This window comes from Meriones unguiculatus, chromosome 19 (assembly GCF_030254825.1).
Source record: "Meriones unguiculatus strain TT.TT164.6M chromosome 19, Bangor_MerUng_6.1, whole genome shotgun sequence".
Classification (NCBI taxonomy): Eukaryota; Metazoa; Chordata; class Mammalia; order Rodentia; family Muridae; genus Meriones; species Meriones unguiculatus.
Window position 1 is genome coordinate 44025527 of NC_083366.1, and position 15658 is coordinate 44041184.

At 37.6% G+C, this 15658-nt stretch overlaps 1 protein-coding gene across 1 annotated transcript; it reads left to right on the forward strand.

Annotated features, from left to right (window-relative positions):
• Window positions 1-2552: 2552 nt before the first annotated feature.
• LOC110563392 (prolactin-3B1-like) lies at window positions 2553-9121 on the forward strand. The gene is made up of 5 exons (XM_021660468.1): window positions 2553-2583; window positions 3579-3736; window positions 5548-5652; window positions 7521-7700; window positions 8933-9121. Exons 1-5 carry the CDS (start codon window positions 2553-2555, stop codon window positions 9119-9121), a joined length of 663 nt encoding a protein of 220 aa, XP_021516143.1.
• The last annotated feature ends 6537 nt before the right edge of the window (window positions 9122-15658 follow it).

Consider the following 15658-nt stretch of genomic DNA (forward strand, 5'->3'; position numbering starts at 1 on the left):
TAGATTATCAAGCTCAGTGACTTTGAAACTGTCTAGCCTGAAAATTTTCTATCCAGATAATGCTTCTTCTACATGACTTATTTAGTTGAAAACCTTCAGGAAAAAGAAATAGAAATTAATGGATTAGAAGAAGGTACCCTCCATACGTGAAAATCACAATTTCTGGCTATTCAAAATTAATGGAATAGTATTTCAGTGTAGGAGTTAAACTTCATTCTTATGAGTATTTGAAAACTTTCACATGGAAAGATCAAACTCTGGACAAACTTTTGTTTGCGTACTAGATTTAAATGGATAGATCTTTTTGTTTATGAGACTGCACTTCTTGGCTTAACAATCAAAATTTCACCTTTCTAAATAGTTCAAATGGCCATAGCAAGGAATGGTTTACTTGGTGTCAATAAGTACTGTGCAGCCTATAGAGGACTGTTATCAATGGATGTTATTACTCAGCTACCTGGTAAACTGATCAACCAGATGGAAATGTGTGTATACTTTTGGGGTTTGTTTGTTTGTTTGTTGTTGTTTTTCAGTTGTGATTCTTTCTTTTTTAATTAAATTATTATTTTTTAATATTAGTTACAGTTTATTAACTTTGTATTCCAGCTTTATCCTGCTCCCTCATTCCCTCCCAATCCTACCCTCCCTCCCTCATCTTCTCCCTACCCCTTTCCAAGTCCACTGATGGGGAAGGTCTTCCTCCCTTTTCATCTGACCCTAGCTTATCAGGTATCTTCAGGACTGGCTGCAAAGTCCTCCTCTGTGGCCTAGCAGAGCTGCTCCTCCTTCAGGTGGGGGAGGAGGTCAAAGAGACAGGCATTGAGTTCATATTAGAAATAGTTCCTTCTCCCTTTACTAGGGAGCCCACTTGGATACTGAGCTAGCATGAGCTACATCTGAGCAGGGATTCTAGGTTATATCCATACATGGTCCTTGGTTGTAGATACAGGCTCACAAAAGACCCCTGTGCCCAGATTTATTTGGTCCTTGTGGTCCAGGTCATTCTAACTCCAAGTAGATCAAAGATCTCAACATAAAACTAGATACACTAAATCAGTTAGAAGAAAAAGTAGGGAAGAGCCTAGAACTCTTTGGCACAGGAGACAACTTCCTGAACAGAACACCAACAGCACAGGCTCTAAGAGCAACAATCAATAAATGGGACCTCATGAAACTGAAAAGCTTCTTTAAAGCAAAAGACACTGTTGTCAAAACAAAATGACAGCCTACAAACTGGGAAAGGATCTTCACCAACCCTACATCTGACAGAGGGCTGATATCCAGAATATACAACAAACTAGAGAAGTTAAAAAGCAATAAATCAAGCAATCCAATTAAAAAATGGGGTACGGAGCTAAACAAAGAATTTTCTGTAGAGGAATATAGAATGACAGAGAAACACTCTGTCAAAACAACCCTGAGATTCCACCTTACACCCATCAGAATAGCTAATATCAAAAACTCAAGTGACAACACATGCTGGAGAGGTTGTGGAGAAAGGGGAACCCTCCTCAATGGCTGGTGGGAATGTGAACTTGTACAACCACTCTGGAAAGCAATCTGGCGCTTTCTCAGACAATTAGAAATAGTGCTTCTTCAAGATCCAGCTATACCACTCCTAGGCACATATATATCCAAAAGATGCTCAAGTACACAACAAGGACATTTGCTAAACCATGTTTGTAGCAGCTTTATTCGTAATACCCAGAACCTGGAAACAACCCAGATGCTCATCAATGGAGTAATGGATACTTTTATTAATGTTGCAATGAACTATGGTTACAAGAAATAATTTTCTGAAATGATGTAAAGCTAACCATCCTGGAGGCAATCTACAAGGTACCTTGTAAAATGTCGCAAAAACATGTTTCATGCTCACCATCTCTGCTTGTACCATCAGCTTTTGTAAAGTATGTATCATATGGCTATCAAAGTGCTTTTTAAACATCTGTTCTTCTGCCTGCTTAATGCTGACACAGTATCTACTTTGTGAAAAGAAACTTTTAGTAAAGTTTGCTAGTTACAGTCAGAAATCTCCATTTTGATTAAACACTGAGAATAATGGGCTGTTGCAGTAACATGCCAGCCCAAAGCTAAAAAAGAACAACAGAGGTCTTTTGTTACCACCTGAGACACCTAGGGGAGTTAACAGTTGACAGGAACAGGACAGAAAGGATATAGAACTCTGATCTAGAGAAAAGGGATAAGGAAATGTATTTTCTTCCTTGACATGTTACTGAGTCACTATGGAACTGAGATGGCCTTTGTGATTTTCAAAATAATTTGAACCCTGAACACTCCTGTAAAATGCAGAACAGATATGTCAGACGTAATTGTGGCAAGAGTAAGGCATATTTTTATACTTACTGAGTGGATGGAATCATGAAACCTTTACCATGACAAAAAGCATTACTTCCTTCTGCCTGATGACCTGCATGACCTTGGGAAGAATCTGTTAGTATATATGGGAGGCAGTAAGTAGCAGGAAGATAACACTCAGGTGTAGCAGCCTTCTGGTGTTGTAGTCCACACTTCAGAAGGACTTCTCCAAGATGCAGCTCTCCTTGACTCTACCATGCTTCAGTAAGTAACATTTTATCCATACTGCGTTTTAATAATATGTTATTTCACGGTGATAGTTTGGATGGAAAAGATTCTTTGTTCTTATTGATCGGCACTGTAGTATTTGGAAAACTATTGCTTTCTGTGACTCACCAAGATACAGGACAACATTGAGCTGAGAATTAATACTTTGTCAGGAGTTGCTGAATCAATCTTAATGCCAATGGTTTCCTAAGGGAATTCCCCTGAAAAAGTTGACATAGGAGAAATAATGGAACATTGTTACAGGTTTCTAATGCATGCATACTTATAACCATCTTTCAGGCACAGGACATCATGCAGGACAAAAATCAAGACAATAAAAAAATGACCTTGTTAATGGAACTGAGAAGTTGAACTTTATTGAGAACATAGGATTCAATAGTTTATTTATGTCAGTCACAGAAACCACAAGTGATATTATGGGGCATAAGGACTTGAATAATTCTTTGCTCACATGAATGCACATGAGGAAGACCTAGGTTCTGGAACCTTAGGTAGACACTGACAGTAGAATTGTGACTTTACCAATTTGGTGTAGGGAATAAATAACAAAAAGAAAAGAAGGCCTATTTTAACAAGTCAGCTTAAGTTTCAACTGACATTTGCAAGAAATATTAATTAACGAACTAATTAACATTTACTTAATGTAGTAAAAATAAACGTAATTCCCAATTCTATAAAATACACAAAGTGGCTTGAGGACTGTCTCAGGATTAATCTCAGCTAAAAATGTTTACAAATTTAGATGTTTTGCTAAGGCAAAGCCAAGCTGAAGAAATCCTCCTACTTCTCACTCTGTGGAAGGGAGTGATATCACTAGTCACCTATGTTCTCTCACTGGACAAAATGATTAAAATGCTGTATCTACAGAACAGCTATTGTAGCACAGGAAACTCAGGACAGTGTGTTCTACACAGTATCACTAATGAAACTTCATTTGAATTAGGTCATTTCAGTGTCATTTCTCTTTATAGCTGGGACATTCCTTCTGCTGGCAGTGTCAAACGTGCTCCTTTGGGAGCCTGTGACTTCCTCACCACAATACGGGGTATCCACTGGAAGCCTATACGAGCGTGTGGTTAGATGGTCACACATCACCCATGACCTTGCTTCGAAAGTATTCATTGAGTTTGTGAGTACCTATATCCCAACACTGTTTCTCCTGCCCTTACCTCCTGCCTCCTCCAGCTGCTCCCTATCCAGTCCTCTTCCACTTTCCTTCAGAAAAGACCAGGGATAGCAAACAACACAGCATATCAAGTTGCAATATTGTTAAGGCTGGACAGGGCGGCTCAGTAGGAGGACAAGTCCCAAAAGCAATCAAAAGCAGCATAAATAGACCTTATACCTTCTGTTAGGAATCCCACAACACCAAGCTACACAACTATGACATATATACAGAGGCCCTGCAGGCTCCCTGATTGTCCATCTGTATTACTGAGTTCCTGTGAGTCCAGGTTTGTTGATTCTTCAGAGTTTCTTGTGGTGTCCTAGAAATGGTTTCCATTCTGAAAGAGCAATCATCAAACCCTACTCAAAAGCAGAACCTATCATGAAACAAATTTCAAATGCAATGATTTCATCAGTGAAAAGTAGACACTGTAAGATATAGCAAGGACACTGGCAAGTCTCATGAAAAAATAGATATGTAAAGAAAGAAGTAGATGCTCAATTTTTATTAATGAACTTTTCAAAGCAGCATTTTTTCATTTGAAGTCCAAAAGGTATTGATTGGGTGCACTGTGAAATCCTGTCTTTTGTAACAGGGTTCTGTCTAGATGGCCAATTTGACTTACCACTATGGAGACTTTGCACCCATTTTAGAGGAATTACCTTGCAATTAATTGCGTGAATAGAGTAAAACTAAACGATGGAAAACAATGTTAAGAGAAAAGCTGCTCAGAAATACACAAATGATGAGGACTGAATTGTTTTTAATATCTCAGGAAGGAGGAGTTTCTTTTTATTTCTGTATTCTTCTAGGTATACTTGATTGGGTTAGGACCAATCAATAAGGGAAAAAAAATCTTCAGTGTGAAATTGAAAATACGGAGCATAAATCTTTAGACTTACAATGAATAAATATTTCCCTTGCCATTCTTACCCACCAGTGTTTCTTTTGTTACATATTCTACATTGAAAAATCTTTTCTCTGTACATTATTTCTAGAAATCCACTAAACTTCTACAAATTTACTGCTTGCTAGCATTAAAAATATGCATTTTAAATAACACATTTCTTCAGTAAATACAACCTTCTATTGACTAATGTTTAACTACTAAATAATTATTTTAAACCCTTCAAGAAGAGGGATGGAGGAAGGGCGGGATTGGGAGGGGGCTACAGTTTGGATACAAACTGAATACACTGTAATAAATTTAAAAATTAAATTTAAATAAAATAACATAAAACCTTCCTTCATTCATTGGTAAATATTTCTTTAGAATACACCTAGATTTTTAATGATTTCTTTTGATACCATCAATAGGGCTGTGTACTTAAGAGTAATTATTTAATTTTACAGTGCCTATTTAAAGGAAATAGATAACTGTGTGCCAAGGGGACGAGATATTTTTTAACTATGAGGGAGAAAATGGGCATTATATCATAGCATTAACCTTAAACTTAAAAGCAGCTGTACTTAAACCCTCAATTTAAAAATATATATTTATTTTAGTGCTTCACTTCTAAACATTTAGAAAGGAGAAAGCAAGAGTATAGGGAAGGAAGGAAGAGCATTGCAAGGTAGAAATTTTTATTGTTTTTACAATGGGCAGAAAACGTAAGTAGACAGTCTTTGCTTCATTCCTTGTTTAAATTGCTATATATTTATCATTTGCTGAAAGAATTTACATTCACAAATTTCATTACTGATATGGTCATAACTATATTTATTCAATAGTTATCCCCGGTAAATGATAAGTTTCCGTTTTTTTTTTCCAGGATATGAAGTATGGTAGAACTTGGAACCAGTACCCGATGTTTAGCCCTTGCCACACTGCCTCAATCCCTACTCCAGAAAACAGTGAGCAAGTCCACCAGACAAAAGTAAGTTTCCCTCACGGCTTTCACAAAAACCACTGAAGTAACACCGAGCATACCTGTTCTGTGTTAGCTCTCTGCCGCCACAGCAGGTGTGGTGATCTCAGATACAAGAAAAGGGAAGAAGAAGAAACAGGCGATCATGTTTTCTGGGTTGATAATTTCACACTAAGACAAATGATTGCTTCATATTACAGTAGACTACTAAATTGACCATTCAGAGCTCCAGGTTTTAGCAGTCAATTTTCTGGGAGATCATCATTAATATATTCTGGGATGCTTTAATGTGACTTGGATATTCCTGGTTAAATATACATTTATGTGAGGAAGAGTTGCAGATACAGTAGTGTTTATGGGAGAATACTAAACTCCCTTCTGGAAGCAGACCACTAAATAATTAACGATTCTTTTTTTTTTTTTTACATGAAAGACAGGGACATACATTTGTTTCTTCATTATTTATGAGAACCTCCATAGCTACTTAGCTTTCTCTTGTATCTCAAGTGAAAATAAACTGAAAAAGAGTTTCTTCAACATAAAATACATTACTCTTGATGATAACTCTTGTGATATGAATAGGCTTGCGTATCATGGCACTTATAGTATATAACTGTTGTAACATCTTCTTTCTCAGTCTCTGATATAAACAACTGAGTATGATTAACCCTAAAGGTCTTATGTGTGCAAATCTCACACATATGATATATTTCCCCTTCATGTTCATTCCTAATACCAGAAACCTACACACAAACTCTTCTCATGAATAAATCATGAGTATAATAATGAAAAAGATGTGTAGGAAGAGGTGAGCATTTGCTCAGATCTACTTATCTAGACCCTCAAGAAGCAGTCCATTGACATTGATTCATTTAATCCTGAAAACAGTTCTCTTAAACATGTCATTGATAAGACCACAAAGAACTGAGGCTTCAAAAGCTTTTATAGACATTAAATTACATGATTACTAAGTAGAATAAGAAACTGAAATTCATTCAACTTAATACTTCAATCCTAATCCCTAAGTTGCAAAGTTTCAGGCAACGGATTTTGATATTACCATTTGGCCAGCATTTTTTATTCACATGATTTACATGTATCCTGTAAAATTTCCATCAGATTCCCTTAGTACTTCATTTTTATTTTATTACCAGGACAGTAGTTAACAGACATGGAAGCAAAAGTTTTCAATCAGATGTGGTAATCATATATTTTCTGGTAATGGGCACACACTTATATGGTCAAAATCGCATGTTGAATTTAAAAAGGCAATACTGGTTTATTTTTCTTCAGAACCTGACCAAAAAGTGGACTTCTATGCTAGAGTCAAGGGGAAGAAGTCCATCATGATTCTAAATGTCTTCTTTTTTCATTGTACTTCTATTTTAATATTATATAATAATACAGAGAGTGGAACAGTATATGTGAATGAGCAATAGGACCATTAGTGTGAAAATAATTTAGGCCTCTAATCTCTGACAGTATTGACATCTATTTTACCTCATTAAAATCTCATAGGTACATATAGTGCTCAATCAAAACTTGGTTACTCATAGACAAGAAACCATTCAAGTGTGACAATCACACGGACTAAAGACAGTAACAATGTACAGTGAAAACAAAATATGATCACTTTGATATTCTAAAAAAATACATTGTTAAGCATAACTACTTTTACTTGAGCAAATTGTAATTCTGTGACAGAATATTATTTCTGTGTTGGTGTTGTGTACTACAAGTGTTTTTTATATTCCTATTCATAACAAATCAATACTGTACCTCACAAACCCTCATTCGGCCACCACATATATCAACTTAGCTGTACTTCACTTATATTGGTGTTTAGTTAATATAAGATGTTCTTCGTGATTGTTTAGTCACAAGACCTTCTGAAAGCCGCTATCAGTGTCCTACTAGCCTGGGAAGAGCCTCTGAAGCTCATGGTGCCTGCAGTGGCTGCTCTTCCAGGTGTGTCTGATACTCTGCTGTCAAGGACAAAAGAGTTGGAAGAAAGAATTCTAGGACTGCAGGAGGGACTGTCCACCATACTCAGCAGGGTAAGCCCAGTCAGTCTTCACATTCCTTTCCCCATCTCCTGCATGAATGAGGCAATTTGTTTAATGAGAAGTGAATTTTTCAATACTTCATTTCTGAGGTTGAAACATATATGTTTCAACATATATATGAATACATATATATGTATATATATATATGTATATATATATGTATGTATGTATGTATGTATGTATTCACATATCTGATTTATTCATAGCCTTGCCAGCAAGGAGCTTCTGTTTGTAAATTTTACCTTCTTCACATTCTTTACTGAAAATCCCACACCAATACTTTCAATAGAAAGTAGATGTTTCTCATAGTGACTCAAAAAGCAGCTTTCACAGGTGTGATGGATCTTCCTGATTAACTCAGAAGATCTGGTATCATTCTTGGAATTCCTAAACCTTAACACACTTAGGAAATGGCTAATATACCCAAAGGTTTGGAAGAACAAGTTATATGGAGAACTGATTGAGTTTAAGTATAGAAGAATAAAAGAACATTCTCCCTAAAACTTTTAAGTATGAATGATGCCTCAGGAATGTGCTGAGAAAATACTAGAACTATTTATTGTCCTTTGATCAAATACACAAATACTGTTAAACATTTTCCAGGTTCTCAATCACTCAGGCTACTCCAGGATGAAATTTCCTCTTTCCAGCAAAAAGACTCATCGGAAAATATGGATTCTTATATCATGTTTACTTTTAGAGGCCTAATGCCTTTGAAATACCTTGGTCCATATGCATGGCAAACCATCTGTATACTAATAATTTTTCTGTCTACTACAATCCAAACTTTACCAGTTTTAGAGAATGAAGCAAATGAAATGGCTTAGCCTACAAATGCCTTCCTTTACATCAAGGAATTTGATCTCAGAATTCACATTAAAAATAAAGCGCTATAGTGCATATTCCTTTCTATCCAAGCATTATCTGCAAATAGTGATACTTTGACTTCTTACTTTCCAATTTGTATCCAGCATTAGGAAGACAGAGATCATTGCAGAGTCTGTGGTAAATAAAAGAATCTGTTTCAAGCAAATAAATATAGAGAAAGATAAAAGCCAGCAGTGGCAGTTTAAACAATGTTGACCTCTGATCTCCTAATGCATATGCATGCATTTGTTCGCATGTGCTCTCCACACATACATACTTACACACTCATATGGAAGAACCTAATATGACCAAGTAATATTAATAAGGAAAATTATCCCTTTATTTTCCATGTTTAGGTTCAGCCTGGAGATGTTGAAAGGGACTACACTTTCTGGTCAGGATGGTCAGATTTGCAGTCATCTGATGAAGCCAATCGCTTTTCTGCTCTTCGTACCCTGTACCGCTGCGTGCGCAGGGATACACATAAGGTTGACAATTTTATCAAGGTCTTGAAGTGCAGAGATGTTCATAACAACAACTGCTGAGCGAACATCCATGTCCTCTGTCACTGAGACGGTCCTTTATGATCCGGTCCTTCAAGGCTCCACTGAATCCCTACCTCTTTGGTGCAATTCTGGGTTCAGTGGTTATCTTATTAAAAAAATAAAATGATCCTTTGGAAATGTTAAATTCAAAATGAACACTTGTCATTATGTCATGGGCATTTAATACAGAATTTAGTAATGGTATTGGGACATTCATATAAAATATTCTCCACATATAAGTTTAGTTTACAAAATTCGAGGGAGTACTTGTATTGGTCAGAATGAGTGAAGATTACTGAACATATTAGAATCTAAGCAAGAGTTTCCTAGTAATCAGCAGATCCATTTTGCCAAGGAGATGGAAGTCTGGGGATAGAATAAGAACATAGATAACAAGAAATGAGCACTTTCATAAAGTCTCACCACGGACAGTACAATTGCTATACAATTGGACTATCCTTAAACACAGCACAAACTCTCTCTCTCCTTGTCTCTCTTTCACAAACAAACACACACACACACACACACACACACACACACACACACATGCACGGATACACAGATATACATGGACACAGGTACACATCCATGCATATATACACAGACACACAAATATACAAATTACAACATTTATTCCTTTGCTTTACTACTTCTAAGCATTACATGCATATATATAATTATAAAAATTACCTGCTTATAACAAATAATTTATAATGTTTTTTGTTACTGGTACATATGTTTTCAACCTTGAACATTTGCTATTAGACAGCCAATTAGAGTGTCTTTCCTTTGGGGAACACTATTTATCTGACCCTGAGCATTTCTTAATAGCTAGTAGTTCTTTGTGTAGAGTTGATGCCTTTTTAGATAATCTGTACATTGTTAGGGTGCATGCATGAGGTATCTACAATATATTCTAATAAATAGTTTGTCTTGAGCCTCCATATTTTCATCTTAGAAAGATCCTGTATATTTTATGGCTCTGTATTAATACTGGTCTAACAATACCTTAACTCCATATTCTCAAGCTGTAATTATTAATATCACAAATCAGGGAAGGCAAATTTCATCCATTGTTTTGCTATTTCTGCCTTTTCTCTCTTCTAAAGACCAAAGCTTGTGCCAGAATGACTTCCCAAGTGGTTGTACAAGCATACATTCCCACCGGCAATGTAGGAGGGTTCCCGTTTCTCCACATCCTATCCAGCATGAGTTGTCACATGAGTTTTTGATCTTGAGACTCATAGCCACACTTTGGGCAGAGTGCAGGTAAACTTATGGAAGAAGGGGGAGACAAAAAGACTTGGAGGGGACAGGAGCTCCAAAAGTAGTCAACAGAGCCATAAAACTGAGCCGTTGGGCCCTGCAGAGACTGATACCCCAATTAAGGACAATGCACTGAGAGGACTTAAAACTCTGGCTCAGATGTTGCCTGTAGACTCAGTCTCTCAGTGGGTTCCCTAACAAAGTGAACAGGGGCTTTCTCTGGCATGAACTCAGTGAGAGGCTCTCTGATCCTCCCCCTCCCCAAGGGGTGCAGTCTTTTCAGGCTACAGAGAAAGACAATGCAACCAGTCAGATGAGACTAGGGTCAAATAGTAGAGGGGGAAGATCTCACCTATCTGTGGACTAGGGAGGGGCATAAGGTGAGAAGGGGAAGGGGGCCAGTTTGGGAGGAGATAAAGGAGGAGGACATACCTGGGGTACAAGTTGAATAAATCGTAAAAATTATAATGTTAAAAAAAGGAAAACTTTAAGGCATAGCATTCCGCAGCTCTCTACAGTTCTCCCTTTTTGTTTTAGACGCATCAGGCAAGAGTAGAGGTCTGATCTCTGATATTAGAAATAAATTGGGACTTTGTACCGATGTTCATTTAGGTGTCATCCACCCAAAGAGCATCAGACCCGTCTGATACCTTTTTCTCAGAGGCGGGACCTGGGGCATCAACCCGCATGCAATCAGACATGCTCTTTTCTGGGTCGAAAGCGGCTGACCCTGAGTGCAGTGCTTAGCCTCGCATCCTGAGCATATCATTTTAGCTTTTTATGGTATCCAACCATGCTTAGGCTATTTAAGCTGTGGGCTGGCTTTCCCCAGGGTCCGAGGATTGTTCAAGGTTCCTGAATAAACTGCATTGAAAAAAAAAAAAAGAAAAAAAAAGGAAAACTTAAATAAAAGAATGGAAAAGATAAAAAACACAAAGGATGACACATGCTGGAGAGGTTGTGGAGAAAGGGGAACCCTTCTCCATTGCTGGTAGGAATGTAAACTTGTACAACCACTTTGAAAATAAATCTTGTTCCTTCTCAGAAAATTAGGAATAGTGCTACCTCAAGATCCAGCTATACCACACCTGGATATATATCCAAAAGATGCTCAAACATACAATAAGGACATTTACTCAACTATGTTTATAGCAGTCTTATTCATAATAGCCAGAATCTGGAAGCAACCTAGAAGCCCCTCAACTGAAAAATGGATATAGAAACTGTGGTATATTTACACAATGGAATACTACTCAGCAATTAAAAACACAGAAATCACGAAATTTGCAGGCAAACGGTTGGAACTAGAAAAGAATAATATCCTGAGAGAAGTAACCCAGAAGCAGAAAGACACACATGGTATGTACTCACTTGTAAGTAGATATTAGCCATATAATATAGGATAAACATACTAATCTACAGTCCTAAAGAAGCTAAACAACAAGGAGAATCCTAAAGAAGAAGCAAATCCTCCTTTAGAAAGGCAAACAGAATAGACATTGGAGGTAGGAGAAGACAAGGAACAGGGCAGTAGCCTTCCACATGGGACCTCTGAAAGACTCTACCCATCAGGGTATTGATACAGATGCTAAGACTCATAGCCAAACTTTGGGAAGAGTCCCGGAAAATTTATGAAAGAAGGGGGAGATAGTAAGACCCAGAGGGGAAAGGAGCTCCACAAGAAGAGCAACTGAACCAAAAAATTTGGGCACAGGTGTCTTTTCTGAGACTGATACTCCAACCAAGAACTATTCATGGAGATAACCCAGAACTCCTGCTCAGATGTAGCCCATGGCAGCTCAGTGTCCAAGTGGGTTCCCTAGTAAGGGAAGAAGGTCCTGTCTCTGACTTGAAATCAGTGGCCAGCTCTTTAATCACATCCCCTTTAGGGGGCAGCAGCCTTGCCAGGCCACAGAAGAAGACAATGCAGCCAGTCCTGATGAGACCTGATAGGCTAGGGTCAGATGAAAGAGGAGGAGGACCTTCTCCATAGTGGACTTGGAGAGGGGCAAGGGAGGAGATGAGAGAGGAAAGGTGGGGTTGGGAGGAAATATGGAGGGGCTTATGGCTGGGAAACAAAGTGAATAAACTTGAATTAATATAAAAAATAAAATTAAAAAAATCCTGCCCTGAAGTATTCTGTTGTATCACTTTACCTTTATATTGTGTGTTAAATGACATTTCCTTCAGGAGAAACATCTACCTAACACTTCACCTCTTCCTTCAACTCATATTATTTCTGCCTTCTCTTTAACAGTGAGCTATCAGGCATGGAAGGGGTGAGGTTATAGTCAACAATGGTCCTCTAACTTTAATTAGGCTATTAAGCTCTTTTTTATTTGTCATGTGTTCAGAGTGTGAATGGTGTTTTGTGATATTATTTTTCTATATAAAATAGTAATGAGAAACAACTGAAAATAAGAAACCACAGTATCACCACCAGTAAAAATATAAATTGTTCAAATGTATAATGGCTGCAGTACTAACCTAATCTCATGAATAAAAATGTTGATGAGCACCTTTATTTCCACATCATATTCATTTCCTAAGGCAATAGCAATTGCGTTTTTAAATCTAGGCCTGCGACTATCTTGTTCACAGGTTTATTTAAACTCCCCAAAACAACTGTGAATTTCCATGTGTGGAGCTGCCATTAAGTCTATTAAGAAATCAGACTTCAAGTTCTGATTGACTTGTTTTACTTTATACGTTTTTGTATTCATATATCACAGACTTATCTGTAAAACAAATATATGCTTCACGCCTGAGGTGGTCAGAGGAATGGTAATTATGGATGGCTGGAAGCCACCATATTGTTTCAAGGAAAGGAACCTGGATCCTCTGTACAACAAGTGAACTTTCTGCTTGAGCTGTCTTTCATCAAATCCATCCCCATTCTTCAGTATTTGGAAACTTTGCAAAAGAGGAGGCAGAAACACTGTAGGAGAGGGTGGCAATCAAAGACACCAAAAAACAAGGCCTTTAGGACAGAACATGGCTTATGTACGTATTAACTCACAGAGATTCACATGGCAGCATGCACAGGGCTAAGCCAGGTGGGATCCCAGAACTAAGAGGGGAAGTAGACACAAGCTCCCATTCCTAATCCAGAAACTATTTTTCAATTGATACCAGCATGTAAAGGTAAATTAGTTTTCTCCAGTGAGTACCCAGCTTCTCACTGGGTTTACAAACCATACTCAAGGCAGGCCAAATGGCCAACAGGAGATAGACAACACAAAATGACTCAATTGGGTTTGGGGAGGGGGTTAACCTCATAATACTTTGTTTAGGCTTTTCTCTTTTGTTACTCATTTTTCTTAATGTTAGAGAGAAAAAAAGGCTGTGGATTTGTATGATTGTGGAGAAAAGGAAGATCTGGGAAGACTTGGAGGAGGAAAAACAATGATAAAAGTACAAAATACTTAAAAAATATTTTTAATAAAATACATTTATTTTAAAATTTATTTTATTCTTCACTAATTTTACAACATTCTTGATTGCCCCTTCCCTCATAAAACTTGAAGAATTCACAGTTAACTATGGACTTTCAGGGATAATTCTCCCCAGCAATTTGTAGTATCTGTCAGTGATTCAAGAGCCAGAACACAGGTAGTGAACACCTCATTCTGTCTCTTAGACTTATTTCTCCAAGTACTATAGCCAAAGTATGTAACATCTTAAGCAATAGAGTCTAAACATCCAGTTCTGGAAGACAGCAAGCAGCAATTGCGATCGTCTTTTATTGTTTTGGGAGCCTTAGGGCGGTGGTAGTCAAGCTGTGGTTTAAGATCCCTGAGGAAATCAAACCACCCGTTTGCAGAGGTCATGAATCAGATATCCTGCATATCAGGTATTTACATTACAATGCATAACAGTAGTAAAACTACAGTTGTGAAGTAGCAACAAAAATAACTTTATAGTTGGGGTGACCACAACCTGGGTAACTATATTAAAGGGTCACGACATTAGGAAGTTTGAGAAGCACTGTACTGCAAAGTAAATCTTTTATTTTAAAATGTCTAGTTAAAATAAATTAGAGTGCCAGTCTGACTGTATAACTATGGTCATGCATGAATTATTGTATAGCACTCACCTCAGATCTTAAAAAAAATACTGCTTCACATTACTATGTAACCCAATTGGACTCTGAACTGCCCTGGGCTACATCTGTGCAGGGGTTCTAGGTTATCTCCATGAATAGTCCTTGGTTGGAGTATGAGTCTCTGAGAAGTTCCCTGTGTTCAAATTTTCCTGTTCTGTTGCTCTCCTTGTGGAGACCCTGTCCTCTCCAGCTCTTACTATTTCCCAGTTCTTACCTAAAATTCCATTCACTCTGCCCAACAGTTGCCCATCAGGCTCAACATCTGCTTTGATAGTCTGAAGGGCAGAGGGACTGCCTCTGACATAATCTGATTGGCCTGCTCTTTGATCACCTCCCCCTGGGGGGGGGGGAGCAGCCTTACCAGGCCATAGTAGAGGACAATGCAGCCACTTTTGATGTGAACTGACAGACTAAGATCAGAAAGGAGAGGAGAACCTCCCCTATTAGTGGACTTGGGGAGTGGCATGCATGCAGAGGGAGGAGGGAGGGTGGGATTGGGAGGGGAGGAGGAAGGGGCTTATGGGGGGATGCAGAATGAATAAAGTGTAATTGATGAAAAATTTAAAAAAAAATACTGCTTAAACTGTCAGTGATTTTAGAATGTGTGTGTATGTTTTGTGTTTTTGTATGTGTGTGCTTTATTTCTAAAATGTATCATTGAGAAAGAGCTAAAAATAAGAGAATAAGGAAGAGTATTGAAAGACAGAAAATTTGATTGATTATCTAAAGGGAAGAAAATATAGGCATGCAATGTTTGCTTAATTTCTCTTTAGATATTATATGTTTAAAATTACATCTACAAAATGCATTGCCAATGTAGTCATATATCTATTCACTCAATATTTCACTCTAAGAAACCAAATCTCTTCAATTTGTCCAGCCTTTGAAGCTTGATAAAGTAAGTTTGACACAAACTCTGATGATAACTACCTGCCACATTGACTCCATCCCTAACCCTGAAAACAGAAAGCAAGATCATCAGGCAGAGGTATGTTTCTTCCCCTGTGTTTATAAAAACAACTGAAGTAATAGTCTCAGCTAGTTGTGCTGAGACCATAGCAGGTTAGGTACTCTCAGATACAAGAGAAAGGAAGAAGAAGCAATAGACAGAGACAGTCACATAATACAGCTGATAATTTATACTCTAAAACAAATGATTGGTCACA